This window comes from Phyllostomus discolor, chromosome 13, assembly GCF_004126475.2.
Source record: "Phyllostomus discolor isolate MPI-MPIP mPhyDis1 chromosome 13, mPhyDis1.pri.v3, whole genome shotgun sequence".
NCBI lineage: Eukaryota > Metazoa > Chordata > Mammalia > Chiroptera > Phyllostomidae > Phyllostomus > Phyllostomus discolor.
Genome location: NC_040915.2, coordinates 52,039,812 through 52,056,855, shown reverse-complemented (window position 1 = coordinate 52,056,855; position 17,044 = coordinate 52,039,812). Strand labels below are relative to the sequence as shown.

Here is a 17,044-nt window from a genome sequence, read left to right as displayed (position 1 = left end):
ATACTAGAGAAATACGTTGCGGTATAAACAAGGGAAGAAGACCACACAACAGGGGAAACGCACTAACCAGAGGCGTACACTCGTCAGCGTACTGCAGTCTCGTGGTGTTGAGGGAAACAAGAGGATACACCAGTCGGGCCCTGTTCACATGTCTGGAAACAGGCACAGCCAAGCCCTCGCTGGGTGCTCGGGCGGCGAGCCGAAAGCAAGGCCGAAATGAGCACTCAAGTCTAGGAAGGAGGGACCCAGGGGACCTGAGTGGTGGGGACACTGGTGGACACTACATGGACACGTCCGATATGTAGATGTGTCTGTGTTTCGAGTTCCCGGGAGTGGGGGCAGATGTGTAGGGGCGACGAGTGAGGGTGGTGGCCCGCACGGGTCCAGATTCTAGTCCTGACGCCCCACCACCCTGGGCCCCGTTGTTCATCTGCGGGCTGTGGGCAGTGGTGACGTGCGGATGCAGAGAGACAAACACGGAAAGCACGAAGCTCACACGGACCCATCTGTCCTGCCAGGAGATGCCACCTGGCCCCGGGAAATAACCCGCCGGCAGTGGAAGCACCCTGGTCTCTGGCCTTGGACTTGGGCCATAGTTTCCTCTTGTTTGAATCGGAAGAAGCAGGTCCGACTCAGGCTGCACTGCTCCTTCTCCACCGAGTGAGGCTCTCACCCTCAGTGGGGGGAGCGCTCCCTCTACTCGGGGAGGGGGTGGATCCCCCCACCCTGCCAATACCAGGCCCCGAAGGGGGCCCTCCTGCTTCCGGCACCAGGCCCAGGCCTGCTGCTTCTGGATGGCCGACTTGGGGCGAACCATCGAGCCACGTGGATGTGACGTCCCCGGATTCCTCAAACAGCTGAATCAGGCGGCATCCTCCACTCACAGCGGTCTCACTGAGCAGCAGTCTCCAAGTGCCTCTGTCTGAAGCAGACAGAAGAGAGGAGGGGTATCTGTGGCCAAGATGAGGAACTGGAAGACAAGACACAAACTGGGCGGCCCAGGCTCTGGTCCTTTGAGCCCCCCGCCCCTCACAAGACCCGCAGGGACCACACAGAGACCAGCACCCCTGCCGCCCTGCACCGACACTCCCAGGCCAGAGAAATGTCAGGAGCCGGGAGCCACCACGTCTGTGCCTATGTCCCTCCCAACTTACTTCTGCAGAGGCCTCGGCCATGGCCATCCCCCACCCTCTTCTGCTTCCAGAAGTTCTGCTACCTGCCTTGTTCCTCTGAGCCACTTGCTAGGACCGCCCTGCGGTTAACGAGCTTTACCACTGGGCTCTGAGGGCTACGCCTCAGTTTCCTCATCTGCAAAATGGGGGTGGTTTCCGTTCCTACTTTATGAAGCTGTCCTTATCCCAGTGGCTGCCGACAGTGAGCTAGTGTTACCGCAGCCCCTGGGGTCTGAAAGGAATAGGGCGGGGCGGGGTGGGGAGGTATTGTTGAAAGGGGCTCCTGGGAAAGGAGGGTTGGGAGAGGGAAGTAGGTGGCCAGAGTGGTGCAAGGGGAGACTGGGAGGCCAGCCTTAGGTCCAGGTTGGAGGTGGAGGTCTGAGTGAGATTCCAAAACTTCCCTGATGTGTCCTGGGGGCTCATCAGGAAATAGACCTGGGGGAAGACAGGGCTTACGGGGCTAAGCCGAGAGGAGAGATGAGGGGTAATTATTTGGGGGTTTGGAAAGGGGTTGGAGAGCTGGCGGAGGGGAGGGGCAGGACTCAGAGAGGTCCCTGCTACAAGAGCTGGGAGGGGAAGGTTGAGGAGGGATCCTGAAAGGGAAGAGAAAGAGGAAGATGAACCCCAAGAAGAGAAGGGGTTGGAGGAGGAGGAGTGTGGTCCTCGGAGAGAAAGGGGGCTGGGCAGTCCCCAGGGTGTGGGGGCAGTTGGGGGCTGGGGAGGCAGTGCAGTCGCCCAGTGCCCGGGTGTCTGTGTGTTGGAGAGGGAAGGGGGGGTGGTGGCAGGGGATACTGGGAGGGGAAACTCGGGTTCACGCCTCTCCTGTCCCCAGGGGCCCCTTCCCTGGGGACCTGCTCCGCGCAAAGCTGACACGTTACCCTGTAGAGCGATGGAGGACTCAGACACACCGCACGGGGCTCTGGCTTCTGGCTCGGTGGCTGGCTGCCAGAGGTGGGGGGCCCTCGGTCTCCTCCACCTGGCACCTGCCGGCTCCCGGACAGTCTTGCTTGCCAGCCTGCTGGGCAGCAGGTCACTCAGGTGGTCAGTGAGCTGTCGCTGTGGCGAAGCCACCCCTGCGCAGCCCCAGGGATGGGAAAGGGCTGCTCGAGGTGCTTGGGAGCCAGAGGGCAGTCCTTCCAGGTGGTCACTCAACGGACACCACGGGGTCCCTGTGCCTGGGGCTCAAGGGGGAGACACGGCCTCCACTCGAGCCACAAGCAGCCTGTGCCCCATGTATCCAGTGAAGCCACGAATTCACACGGTCTCACGTCACCCACTGGCCCCCTCTGATCTCTCTAGGGCCACGTGGGCCTCACCTGCCCACAAGGCCATGTTCTCTGAGACTCATCTCAGACCCTGCTAGGATCAAGGAAGCTCAGCCTGGCCAATCAAGACAAACTGGACTGACAGGGACTCACACGTGCCTTCCTTCCTCGATGCGGGGCTCCGCTCCTCGAGTGCACCCCTCCCCTGTGCCGCAGAACTACCCCTCCTGCCCCACCGGGCTGCGTGAGGGTTGAAGCAGTTACTCCGCATGCACAGCCCAGCACAGGGCCTGGCTGAGAAGTGTTAGCTGCACTTAGGATTATTGTAAAAACGTGTTTAAAAGCAGAAAGGCACGGAGCCGCATGGTGGGGAGGGGGGCCCTGAAAATGGGTCCACGGCACTGCTTCTGCGAGTGCGGTCCTGATCAGCAGCCTCTGGGTCCCCGGGGACCCTGTTAGAGATGCCACTCCCAGGCCCCGCCCCGCCCTGGGAGGTGCTTCTGGGTCCGACCTGCTGGACCACAGGGAGGACACTCCATCTTCCTCTAGACTTCCTGCTTGGGAAGGCACCTGTGAGGACCAGGTCCTGCCCCACCCCTTCTTCTGTTTGGGAGCAAGAGCCCCAAGTCACCTCTCCAGAGGACAACTACTGGGGACTGAGGGTGACCCCGAGGAGCCCAGGTATAAATCTGTATTCCACAGTCCCCCGTGTGAATCTGCACAATGGGACTTGCTCTGAAAGATAAAGAGAGACTGATGGCCGTAAGAGACTAAATTAAAGCCCTGGCCGGGTATTCAGTTGGCTAGAACATCGTCCCAATACGCTAAGGTTCCGGGTTTGATCCCTGGTCAGGGCACACACAAGGATCAATCAATCAATGCATAATTTAGTGAAACAATAAATCAGTGTTTCTCTGTCCCATCCCCTCTCTCTAAAAATCAATAAATAAAAATTTAAAAAAGACAGAGAGAGAGAGAGAGAGAGAGAGAGACTAACCCCATGGCCAGATCACCTGGTAAGAGGTAAGGGCACCTGTGCTCGGCCAACTTTCAATGAATTAAAAAAAGTTATAGTTAAGGCGTGAATACATCAGGATTAGATACCTGCGGCTGACACCCTGACTGACGCAGGACTTCCTGGAACAAAGCTATCTGCCAACTGCACAGGATGGGGAAGGGCCTCAGTCCTGTGAACCGAGCGCGCGTCCTGGGCAAAGCATGCTCAGTGCTGCCTCACTGAAGATGGGGCTGGGGGGAGCACTTTCTCGGAACTCGGACCCAGTACCTGGGAGCTTCGACCAGCTGGTGGGAAACGCCGAATCACTGCAGAGACACATGTTACAGAGCCTGTTTATTGCATAACTAGCAGGCACGAGTTCCGAAACAATTTTACAACGCTTACAGGGTTGTACAATAATTACAGGAATAGAATGTACAGTAAACATGAAACACAACTAAAGAACAAAGGGGGACACAGATAAAACACATTTGAATAAAAGGCATTTCGTTTTTCCTATGCAGCATTTCCTTTCGTGAAGACGAGGGTGACCTTCGGCTGGGACGGGGCAAGAGGGGGAACGGCGTGTCCAGAAAGCTCACGGCTGCCGTGCACAAGCCCGTGCTGGCCTCACTCTCGGTTCTGCAGCTTGCACCACCCGAGGAATCGGACCACAGCTCCCGAGTCCTGCATTTCCAGTCCCAATCACATGAAATGCTGTACTTGATCTTTGGGCCCGGTTGTTCTTTGGCAAATAAGAACTATTTGCATTCTGAGGCAGAAAATGACGTCAGTTAAAGGAGCTCAGGGGTGGAGCTGTCTCCTCTTCAACAAGTGAGAGTTTTGTAAAGTGCACCTCTGTCCTACCAGCTTTGGGGGTGGGGTGGGGATGTGAGGGTAAAAAAACGACGTTAACGGACACTAGTGCAAGGCTATGGAACCCGTGTGCAAAAAGCAAGTGAGCAACCGTTCAGACAGGGTGCGACCTGCCCAGGGGACCAGAGCACCCCCGATACTGGATCTCAGACGAGGCTGGGGAAGCGTGCGGGGCACTCAGGCAGCAGGAAGCCCTGCGGCCCTCCGATCCCCACGTGCGGCTCCACCCGGGAAGTCCTTCCCCGAGCCGTGGTACTGTGGGTGAACAGCAAATTCCGTGCTGGTCTTGCAATTAGAAACGCTTTGTTGGTCCCCACGTTCCTTGATTTCTCTAGGGCACGGGTCCTTGAGTTCAGGTGAAGACCCCGCTTCCCCCGCTGTGGATGACTCATCAGGCAGCAGTCTGTCCTCCCCAGGAGGCCACCACCACCAACTCGAGTTGGCTGTGGGCCCTTCCTGAGGGCTCCGCATGTGGGGCAACAGGAGGGCGGGTGTTTGCAGGAAAGATGAGGGACCGCTGAGTGTGTGCAGCACGCAGAAGAGGTTTGCAGACGGAGCTTAAACTGAAGTCAGAAGACATCCTTCGAGCAGGCGTCCCCTCAGCCTCCAACAGGAGCATGGCACTTAGGGCTGTGCAGACGAGCCAAGTGGACGAGGCTTCTGGAGATGCGGGCCCTTTCCCGAAGCCACCCAGTGCAGCAACACCCGGAAAAGGCACCCATGCACAGTTTGTCAGTGAGCTACACGCCAGCACGGCGCTCCTTTCGTGACAGTTTACGGTCAAGCTATAAAGGTGATTGAATCAAACAGTCTTGTGAAAGGACAGGATTATTGAGCACATGTTTAGGCAACTAGGATTATCCTGACTTTTCTTCGTGTGTGTGAATGAGCACTACGGGACAGAACACCTGGGTGAAAAGGGGACTGAAAGCAACCTGACACAGCACAGGGTGGCCGCACCACGGGTAAGGCTCAGACATTGAACCAGGCGTGACCAGGGAAGCCAGGACTCACACTACAGTCTACAGGACCCCGGGGCAGAGGCTGTGAGCCTGGCGACTGGCGCTCACCCACGTGTGCTGGGAAAATGTTTAGCTTAGTTGCCAACACTTAGAAACTGAGAGATGGCACAAAAGACATCCGGATTTCTGGAGTCTCTTGAGAACGGAAACTCTGGTAACCCAGGCCCACCTTCCCACATGGCAGCCTGATGGGGCAGGGGGGCTGCTGTGCCCACTGGGTGTGCCCTAGGCTCCCCCGCTGCCCCGCCCGGCTCCTGGCCCTGCTCCTGGCCCGGCTCACTTCCTTCGCCTTCCTCACTGCTGCCTGGCCTCTGGTCCCGGGCAGGGTCTGAGCCGCCCCACACAAAACAGCTGTAGTAAGCAGGTACAGGAAATACGTGTTAGCATTCAGAACAAGAAAGAGCTCTTTAGCAACTCAGAAAACAATCTCGGCATGTTCTAGAACTTAAACCTGTACTCTTCCATAGCCTCGGTATAGCTGGCAGTCAGCCAGAACATACTCTCTAAGGATATCTTGAAAGCTGATGTCCAATTTTGAAGTACCAGCAAGATCATGGGAAAGAAATAAACTCAGATGATTGTATACATCTTACCTTACAAGAAGTCCTTAAAGGTGGCAAGCTGTGCGAAGCAGGTCATGTGAGAAAGCTTTAAGTGCTGAAAGGAGTGACCGAGTTTCGGGTGAGAGGTGAGAGGCACGACACGAGGTCAGGGAGCAGCCTGCCCCTCTCCCCGTGGTTTACGGCAGTGAGAGAGGAGTGCAGTGGCACAGAGCGAACCGTGGGCCGTGGGGCCGACCAGTGCGAGTCTGGCTCCCTGTGGTGAGGGTGAGGCTGAGCAGCAGACCACGTGGGGTGACACGGGGTGCTCCTCCCTGGATGTGGCCAAGTGACACGCGACATGGAGGATGAGTGCTTATCTGATGCCATGGAGACTTCAGGATGATAGTAAGATAGAAACAGACGGAAGACCAAGACAGAAAAAGAACATCTGATAGAACAGGTCAAAGAAGTGGGGCAATGCACTGCCTCCTTCCGAGAGAGAGCGTCAGCTGTTTAAAGAAGCGCACAGCCCTGTCCCCGCGCACGTGCCTGCAGAGGCTCCGACCTCAGCGAGTCTGCCGTAGGCGGGAAAACGCACTCATTGCACGATGCCTGGTAGGGGACAGATAATGTCGGGTGTTTTTAACCCAACTCTCTCAAGAAAATGTTTTACTAAAACATATCATTCAGTTTTGACCCCAGGTGGGGAGTTTGAAGGACTGGAAAAGTTGTAACAAACTTGCAACAATGAAGCTATGCTTTTGGATGTCTATGATCATGAACTCACAGTCACGAAATAAGGCAAGTGGGTTAAATTAATAGTTGAAAATTTGTTAGAAAACATGCAAAAATAATACTGAGTTTTTAAAAAAAGTTTTAAACTTTCATTAAATGAAAGTTTCTGGTAAAAATCCAACAGTTCCGTGTCTCGCTCTGTAACCGGACCCTGAAACGCCTGGAAAACGGCAGGGCCGGCGCCCCGCCCGGTCAGTTGTTGTTCTCTTTGGTGGTGATGGTGACCAGCTGCTTGGCGGCCTTGGCGATGTCGTACGCACACTGGATGACCTGCTGCGTGACCAGCTGGATGTCCGTGGGCGGGCCTGAGTCCCCCGGGAGGGTCTTCTTGCACTCGGACTGGAGCCGGTAGGCACTGGACGTCAGTAAGCGAAGGGAAGTCCTCACCATGTCAGACTTGGGTTTCTAAACAGAAAACACAGCCGCGGGCCGTGAAATGCAGGCGGACATCCAAAAGCAGGAGCAAGCATTCCTCTGCACACCGCTTCGGCTGTTCCGTGATGGACGGCGGTTCTGCCCGGCACTTTTTCAATGGGGGTTCTCAGAGCGCCACAAGCTCTGCAGCCCACGGTGCCAGGCGCCGAAGCACTCTGCCTCAAAGGCCAAAGTGCGTGCTGTACTACTTTAGTGGTATGTGCTATTCTGAGGTAGTTTCTGAAAACTATTCATCCATTTGAGTGAAATATTCCAGATAAAATTTTATTCTATTAATGCTTGGCTTTTTAGCACTGGGCTCAGACATTCTTGTCTTATTAAGACCAATATTCGAGCCCTGGCTGGCGTAGCTCAGTGGATTGAGCGCGGGCTGTGAACCAAAGTGTCGCAGGTTCGATTCCCAGTCAGGGCACATGCCTGGGTTGCAGGCCACGGCCCCCAGCAACCGCACATTGATGTTTCTCTCTCTTTCTCCCTCCCTTCCCTCTCTAAAAATAAATAAATAAAATCTTAAAAAAAAAGACCAATATTCATGTAGAACAAACATATTTCAATGCCCCATATGACTGTTTGCAGACCTAAGACACTGTGCTACAACAAGTTTAATGCAATATCAAGGCCATAAAGGAATTTCTTGTACTTCATGTAAAAGGGTCTAAACCAAGTAAGTAGGAAGTGACTTACTTTGGGGAATAATGCTGCCATTTCTGTAACAGCCACATGTATCCTCTCCGAGCAGGGAATATAACTGCAAGAATATTGAAGAGGTTATTCAAAAACAATGAAATAATTCAGAGGCAGAGAACACTCAGGGGCTAGTCACAGGTTCCATTTATATTCCCTTAATGAAGGGGCTGAGGCCTAGGCTAGCCCACTGTGGATCTCACACCAACAGAAGGCATCTGGTCTTATCAGGGTCCCCCCATCCTTCCTTCAAGTTTATTCAATCTTCCCTGGCTGGGTAGCTCAGTTGGTTAGAGTGTCATCCTGATATGCCAAGGTTGTGGGTTCGATCCCCAGTCAAGCACATAAAGGAACCAACCAATGAATGCATAAATAAAGTGGAACAATAAATCTCTCTTTCAAATCAATAAATTCAAAAATAATTTTTTTTAAAGCTAGTCCATTCAGTGTGACAGAAGCAGTCTCTAGGTATGAAATGGACAACACACACTCCCAGCCAGGTGTGGCCACAAACAGCCTGTGAAGATATTTCTGCCTCCTCAAGCCGGTCATTTATTCCTCATCTTCCCAATTTCTTGAAAGCAAAACAAGGATTTCCACGCAAGAGGCCACAGAAGTCAACAATAAAGTATAAAAACAGAATCTTTAGAACTGAAGCTTATTCTTCCACAACCACGAGTCTTTTAACCACAGGACATTTCTAAATTCCTTCCATCGAAGGCGTCTGAACTGTTGAGAAGTCTGAAGCCTTACTGTGGATGAAGAGGAAACACTGGCATCAGCTTCATACACTAGTGCACTCCCTCACCCACTTTCCGGCACAGTTGCCATGACTCTGTAACAAAATGCTACAAACACAGTCAGCACTGTGCTTGCTGACAAGCTCGAAGATAACAAAAAAAATCTGCGGGCCACATCCCTTCTCCCGGGCTGCCTGGCCCCCGAGGGCCCCCGAGGTGGCAGCACAACAGCTGATGCTTCAGGAGCACAACTGCATGCCACACTCCATCCTCAGTGCTTTGCAGAGGCTCCCGTCATCCCCCAACAGCTCAGTGAGGTTGGCACTACTGTCACACCCATTGTTCAAATGAGGAAACTGAGGCCCAGAGAGGCAGAGAACCTGTCCAAGATCCTACAGCTGCTAAGAGAACAGAGCTCAACCCTGGCCGTCCAGCCTCCGGCTGGGACCCTCACTGCCATGCCACAGGCTGCTCCTGGCATCAGAGGCAAGGAAGTCACACTTTTTTTCCTTTTTTGAAATGGCAAGAAGCCTCTTTCCAGTGATGACTGGTGATTCTAACTTCTTAGGAGATGAGAACTGGAAGATTTGAGACTTGGGTTAAGTGACAGTTCTTAGACACCACACTGCCACCGAGCCAGAGCTTTGCTCCGAGAACCGGCCCACGGAACCCATGAGGGAATGGATATGGGAAGAGCACTTAAGGAGCCTGATTGAGTGCCTTAGGAAGCACGGTATGAATACAAAGGTTTGGCCTTACACAAGAACACAGCTGTGTTTTAAAACTTCCCTTCTGAGAGACAGAGCCAAATGCCAGCCAGCATCTACCCTCGCACTCAAACCTTTGAGTAACGTTCTCCCCCATTTGTTAAGTCAGGAAGTTGGCTTCTGCTTCAAGATTGTCACTAGCAACCTCTGTACTTCATCTTTGTAAGAAATCTAGTATCGAAGCTATTTTAATAAAGACTGCCTACATTTTAGTTACTATGTATGGTGCCAGGTTGCGTGCTACACTTGGGGAATCACTTTGTAAATGAACTAAATGTCTAATCACTATGCTGTATGTACCTCAAACTAATATAACTAATATTGAATGTCAAACTGTAATTGAAAAAACAGCTTATTAAGAAAAAGACTTCTAGCTCTGGCTGGCGTAGCTCAGTGGATTGAGCGTGGGCTGCAAACTAAAGTGTCGCAGGTTTGATTCCCAGTCAGGGTACATGCCTGGGTTGCAGGCCATGACCCCCAGCAACAGCACATTGATGTTTCTCTTCTTTCTCTCTATCTCCCTCCCTTCCCTCTTTGAAAATAAATAATAAAATATTTTTAATACAATTTTTTAAAGACTTTATTTATTTATTTTTAGAGAGGGAAGGGGGGCAGAGAGAGAGAGAGACAGACAGACAGACAGACATCAACGTGTGGTTGCTGGGGGTCATGGCCTGCAACCTAGGCATGTGCCCTGACTGGGAATCAAACCTGCGATGCCTGGTTCGTAGCCCACACTCAATCCACTGAGCTACGCCAGCCAGGGCAATAAATAAAATCTTTAAAAAAAAGAAAAGAAAAGAAAAGAAAAAGACTTCTTACATTTTAATGAAACCATCACATTTCCAGAAAATGGTTTATATCATTCCAAAATGCCTTCAAGTGGGAAATCCTCACTTCCACCTTTGTGAGCAGTTAACACCACACACCACGTAACAAAAACGCCCACACATGAGGACCTAGTTAACTTGTAAACTGCAAGGAGCAACAACCCATCCGGCCACAGAGACACTCAGAGAAAAAGGCAATGTCCACAGCGACCCCTGTAACAGGCAAAAATGTTTCTTGAAACTACGTCTGCTAATATCACATTAACTGAGGACCATGTCTAAGAGTTGTATGTTTTGCTGGTTAGGATTTTCATTTTGATCCAAAAGTATAATTCACCTTTCCCCCTGCATAGAGAAGAAATTTTTCCTAAGGACATCTCTCAAAAACTCACTCACTGTAAGATAGCTTAGAAAGTCCTCAATAAGCCACTAAAGAAAGCACACGCAGGTTAAAATGAGGAAGTCCTCTTCCTTCATCAGAGGGAGTTCATGTTCACAAGTTCAAATTGTTACCTTTCCTCAAAAAGGCCGTTGTGTATTATATGTAGTAATCCTGAAGTGTGTGTAGTGTGTGAGTGTGAGACAGAGAGACAGAGACACAGGCAGACAAACAGGGAGTGAGGTGGGACGCCCCGAGGACAGACCCAGCCTGAGGGGATGTCAGGGGCGGAGGGGAGCTTGCTTGGACCAGGGGACCAGAACCAAGCCTGAATGTGCCTGCGTACATGGGCTACTGGTTGACTTTGGATAAGCACAAGCAACGAATCAACAAGAGGAGAAAACACAAGGAAAAGGCATGGGTTTATTTTGTACAAAGCAAGGTTATAAACAAAAGTGTCTCAAGTATGTAAGTAACCAGAGATTTTAACAAAACATCAAATAATTTGTAAAATATAAATTCTCCAGACCAATTCTGGCTTAATATAAAAAAAGTGAGCTAATGATTAAAATCTCTCATCATTCTCTCATGGTCTTAAAAAAGAAATCAGCCCTGGCTGGCTAGTGTGGTTCAGTGGATTGAGCACTGGCCTGTGAACCCAAGGGTCACCGGTTCAATTCCCAGTCAGGGCACATGCCTGGGTTGTGGGCCAGGTCCCCAGTAGGGGGCGTGCAAGAGGCAACCACACATTGATGTTTCTCTCCCTTTCTCTCTCCCTTACCCTCTCTCTAAAAATAAATAAAATCTCAAAAAAACAAAAAAAGAAATCAGATCATAACATTTCTTGAATAAATTTGTACATTAAAAAAAAAACTTCCCAAATTATACCGAGCACCATATTGTGATTTTTGAAGCTAGAAACATCTGCAGGCAGATATTTATATTTTTGACAACTACCAAGGAGAACAATGCAACCAAAGCACTTTTTTTTTTTAAGTCTGAAATCCAAGCACGGTACTTCTGAACTGGAGGGAATGGAAAGTGAGGCCCATTGTTACACGGAGGCGGAGCACTAAGAAAGGAGTCCACCTTGGTACCAAGACTACTTAACCACTGGACTTGGAGAGTTGTGAGGCATTTTGTGTTAGTAATAAGACAGCAGAGTTGGGGAGGAGAGGAACTGAGCACCTGTGGCACGTGAAGTGTGGAAGCGTGCAAGCGTGCGAGAAAGAGGACGTGCTGGGAAGGAGGAAGGTGAACAGCTGTGAACTTTTCGTGGAAGGAGCCTGGGAAACTGCAGGTTCCTCTTCTCTCGGGACCCTCCAGCGGTCCAGCCATAAAGACTGATCCTAACTCCGATCCTTCGACAAACACTGACCCTTCCTCTCCTCCCGAGTGGGGAAACGCCGGCATCGGACAGGTCTGTGCTGTGTAATTCTCGGCAGGGCAGAAAGAGGGAAGGTCAGCTGACAGGCCCAGGAGAGCAGAGAGCGACAGACGCCGGCGCACCGTCACGTGAGACAGGAGCGCAGAGAGCAGAAAGAAAGCGCAGTGCTGTGGCCCTTGAACAACTTTTGTCCGTGCGGGGCACGGAGAGCAGTTCGCCACCGAGGGCCCTCAACTTCGCCAACCTAATAAAAAGAACAAGACTGTTCTTGGGTTTTGACTGAACTGTTGCTTTGGTTTTTGACCAAACTCAATGGGATGATAACAAACCGCATTTCATGAGCGAGTCTAGACCAGGCCAGCGACATGAGGCTAGGATGCCATGCCCCAAAATTAACCGCCTACCTTAAGTTCTCAGAGGAGAGAAGGGTGAGTTAGAACGAGAGCCAGCCCCTTCCTACAGTGGGAAGCGACTCTGCCGGGTATGACTCTGCTCTGAGTGAGCAGTTACTTGAAGGCGATTTGATCAACTTGCATCTGCAAACCACTCGTTTCTTAGACGTTCACACACGCACACATGCACACACACAAGCACACGCATATGCAGAGATACAGGAAACCAGGTTCATCTCAAACTACGTGTCACGTCAGCAAACTTCTTCCCGGCGAAGGAGCTCCCAGGGAGCAGCACCACTGAGGAGAACCAGGCGCAGGCTCTCTCTCAGGGAGCTTCTCTCCCTTCTCCCCCCACAACGGGGAACACCACGGCCCCGACCACGCAGCAACTCCACTTCTAGAGACATTTCTTTCAGAGTAATTCATAAGAATGAAAAATGGAAAACACCAAGTAAAAAAAAAAAAACAGTCAAATTTACAAATTTGTTCTCAAGCCTGCTTTGTAAATCTGAAAATTTCAAAAACCTTTAAAATCAGGGCCTTGGGGAAAAAAAAAATCCCTGCTCATCACTGGAGCAGCCTCTCTTCCAGGGCACGCACACTCTCTCCCTGGCAGGATTCTAAAGCCCCTTACCTGTCGTGTTTATTTTCTTGGGCTGCTCTTAAGAGTTCCTGGATGTTTTTTGTGATCTGTTCAGTTTTCCGGATGACGTCTTCCGTGCTGGGGAGGATGGGGCTTGGGGCTGTGGTGGGTTCTGCTAGATCGGGTACTGAGCCATCACCTTGCCACATCATACTCCTCTGCCTTCCCTTCCTGCTTGAGCTGTGAACATTAAAGAAGATGCTACATGTAACAGGTGCCTAGCAGCTCCTTCTCTGCTTCTAGGAGCCCCTGCATCTGCATCTGTTGAACGTGACAGCAGGCTGCTTCTGTGGTTTCCTTCATCCTGCCAGGCAGGGGACTCATGGTAGGCTGTTTCAACGAGCAGCCCCAGCACACACGGAGGCTACTGCATTTACCACGGGGCTGGAAATTATGACTCTTGTAGAGAAGGTGCAGATGGGGAGAGGGAGGGAATAACTGGAATGGGGAGGGTGTGCCATTATAAAGTCATCCCTGCCCTGGCCGGGTGGCTCAGTTGGTTAGAGCTACTGTCTAACCGAAGCTACTGTCCTGATACTCCAAGTTTTGGGTTCGATCCCCAGTCAGGGCATATATAAGAATCAACCAATGAATGTATAAATAAGTGAAACAACAAACCCATGTTTCTCACTCTCTCCCCACTCCCACCCTTAAGTCAATAAATAAAAATTAAAAACAACAAAAAAAGACTTTATGGGTCTGAAAACAGAAAAGAGGGTGCAGGTGACGAACTACGTTTCCTGACCGCAGCCTGCCAGACCTCTGGTGTAAGAGCCCGACCCCCGGTGCATCCTTCCTGCAGACATACCCCATGTCGTCTGGGTCCGTGTCATTGGGAGTGTTGTCGTAGTCACTCTCAGGTGTGCTGTTCTGCTTCTCCAGTCTGGACGCCTACAAGAGAGAAACGGTGTCCCCCATTGGTTTGGAGCACAAGACACTTCTTGAAAGTCTTCCCCAGGAATCATGACCTATTAGGCCACATGGCTTTTATGGCCCAGGTCTCACCTGGGACAGGGGGCCTACCCTTTATTGAAAAGTTAGTAACAGTAGATCCAGAAATGGTTTCTTTCCCTTTTTGTACCATTTTCTTCTTAGCTCGGTAGCTACTCCATAAACAGATCCTTGGTACAAACTAACACAGACACACAAGGCAACATACCCACACTTAGTTCTCTCAGGAAAATGAGTTTAACTAAAATATCCCGGGAACACATTTGAATAACAAACATGGCGGGACCTATATACCCACAGACCCGCAGCGCCAGAAGCTGCCTGCAGATGGTCTAGTCTAACACCAGATGGGAAAATCGGGGGCCCATCTGAAAACGATACACCCAAGGCCAGAGTCAGCAGAAAACAGGACCAAGAATCCAGGTCTCCTGTTCTCTCTGATGTTCCATCCAGGGGATCTGAGGGTCACCGCTGCTCAAAGCATGTATGGCTCTCTAGGAACAACCCTCAAGAGTCTGTATGCGCAACACCAGAAAACCAGTATTGCTAGTTCACTGCCTCATGTTGTTTCCGAACCAAAATGGATTAACCCAGTGTGGCACTTGGTTTCCAACCACTTTTATCAGTTTTGCAAAAACACCTAACCCTGAAAATATAAAGATCTAATGCAACTGAAATTTAAAAGAGGAATGCTAAACATGTCTTGTGCAAATGGCAGCACTAAGTTTAGGACCTTGCAGGGTGACAAAATTTGAAGAGCACCACATTTCCTTGAAGGGGACTGTTAGTGCTTAAGTGTTTAATAAAAGCATTTTCCTTTAGTATTTATTTTACCCATAAATATTTGAGAAGTTCTTTATCTAGAACAGAAATCAGTGGAAGCTGATTTAAAACCTACACTGCCCTGGCTGGTGTGGCTCAGTGGACTCAGCGCCAGCCTGCAAATCGAAAGGTCGCCAGTTCAATTCCCAGTCAGGGCATATGTCTGGGTTGCAGGCCAGGTCCCCAACAAGGGGTGCATGAGAAGCAACTCTTGCATATCAATGTTTCTCTCCCTCTTTTCCTCCCTTCATTCCCTCTCTCTAAAAATAAATAAAATCTTTTAAAAAATAACCCTAAACTGATTATTTTGCAAAATACAAATCTAAGCTATTTCCAGCTCTATAACTTGAATTTATTCCAAATTAATCAAACATGTGACCTAGGAATTTTATTAATGCTGCAATAAAATGTGGCTAAAGATACAGCTGTACAGCTGACCCTTAAAGAATACAGGTTTCGCCCCAGCTGGTGTGGCTCAGTGGACTGAGTGCCCGATTGCAAAGCAAAGGGTCGCTGGTTTGATTCCCAGTCAGAGCTAATGCCTGAGTTGCAGGCCAGGTCCTCACTGGGGGGCACATGAGGGGCAACCACACACTGATGTTTCTCTCCCTCTTTCTCCCTCCCTTCCCCTGTCTAAAAATAAATAAATAAAATCTTTAAAAAAATACAGGTTTGAACTGCATGGGTCCACTTACATGCAATTTTTAAAAAGTATTTTATTTACTTTTAGAGAGAGGGGAAGGGAAGAAGAAAGAGAGGAAGAGAAACATCAATGTGTGGTTGCCTCTTGTGCTTCCCCTACTGGGGACCTGGCCTGCAACCCAGTCATGTACCCTGACTGGGAATCAAACTGGTGACCCTTTGGTTTACAGGTCAGCATTCAGTCCACTAAGTCACGCCAGCCAGGGCCACTTACATGCCATTTTTTTATGTTGAGCTGCACAGTTCAATTGACCCACACAGTTCAAACCCATGTTGTTCAAGGGTCAATCTGTAGTCAGACATCGCATTTGCAAAGGGCCCCTAACCACCACGCTGTTCAAGGGTCAACTGTAAATTAAGGGCCTGTTTAAACATATGGAGACCCTATAATTCACCCAAAAGAGTGGCTACTTTAGAGTTAAGTCAGCTTTAAGAAGATCTACATAAAACCTATTTGCCCCTTACTGGTAATGCTGCCTGGCCCTCTGAAGGCCCGTATGTCAACAGGCAAGGCAGTCAGCCCCCAGATGGGGACACCCCTTTCTCACATTACATTTTGCTTACTATCCCCACGGCCTCTCTTTCCTCTCCCAGGGCAAATGCTGTCTTTCTCTGTTTGCTGAGACCTTTCACACTCCCCCGGAACGCTGTTTGGTCCCAGCCACTAGACACTTGTGCTGGGCCCCTAAAATTTGTACTTTACCCACTCAACTTCATCTGGCAAATGACTGTAAGTGTTAGCCTGGAGCCACAGGGAGTTTCAGTTCTGTAGAATTGAGTGTAACTTCTAAGATCCCTTTGTTTATGTCTCCTACAGGCAAGCAGGTCTGCTTCACTTGCTGCCTTATTTTGGCCGGGCTTTATGAACCAATCAGTGAGCTACTGGCTACGTGAAGTTTGGACGGAAGACGAAAGGCGGGCACTGCGTCCGGTGCAGGGAACAGTGAAGTCAGGCTCTTTGGGAGGTAATCTCAAAAACAAAAACAAAAGCCCAGCTTACCTTTCACAGGGAATGTCTTTACATTTCTTTTCCTTTAGTTTTTATATACACATACATGTGGCTGAGTGTGCATGTGCGCACTCATACAAATACGTAAATGCAATGGAAAAAATTTGCATTCAAGTAATTATTCTGGAAAATTCACCCAGAGCTGCTCCAGTGGAAAAATCTAGGAAAGAGAATTAAGCCCAGAAAATCCCACATTTTTACAATGAATCTTCTTGTATTCCTTGATGGAAACTTGGCACTTACGAATCAAATGCACTCCCCCCACAATGATCACAAGCACTGAGTTTCACGTGAACACTTTGGAGGAGTGTACGCGTTATTCGGGTGTGCTTCTCGAACGCTGGAAACAAGGCACGGCAGTCACCACCCAGGAGACCGGGTACTTACAGATGAAGTCCTTCACTGTCGTCAACAAAAACACGCGTACAGGACTGCAAAGTAGCCAGCACTTAATTTTGTGAAAATCATGGTAAACATGCAGAGGTAAGATCCATTAGTTAAAAGTGCTGCTCTCCCAAAGCTGTTAATAGGAAAGTTACCATATAGCAAGCTGGTGCTGGTTCAGTTTGTTTAGCAGATTTGCGATTTTTTTTTTAATAGACATGCCATAAAAACCTAAATTCATGTTGAA

General features: G+C 50.1%; 1 protein-coding gene across 15 annotated transcripts in view; it reads right to left on the bottom strand.

The window, feature by feature from the left end:
* Positions 1-3,779: 3,779 nt before the first annotated feature.
* GIT2 (GIT ArfGAP 2) overlaps positions 3,780-17,044 on the bottom strand; it is a 45,704-nt gene continuing 32,439 nt past the window's right edge. For 14 of the 15 annotated variants that reach the window (XM_036014320.1, XM_036014325.1, XM_036014324.1 and 11 more), the window contains 4 exons: positions 13,738-13,820; positions 12,921-13,109; positions 7,789-7,852; positions 3,780-7,074 (listed from right to left, as the gene is read on the bottom strand). In XM_036014320.1, the coding sequence (XP_035870213.1) occupies positions 6,862-7,074; positions 7,789-7,852; positions 12,921-13,109; positions 13,738-13,820 (549 nt within the window). In that variant the 3' untranslated portion in view covers positions 3,780-6,861. The remainder of the gene's footprint in view (positions 7,075-7,788; positions 7,853-12,920; positions 13,110-13,737; positions 13,821-17,044) is intronic. The other variant, XR_004900495.1, reaches the window with a different exon arrangement.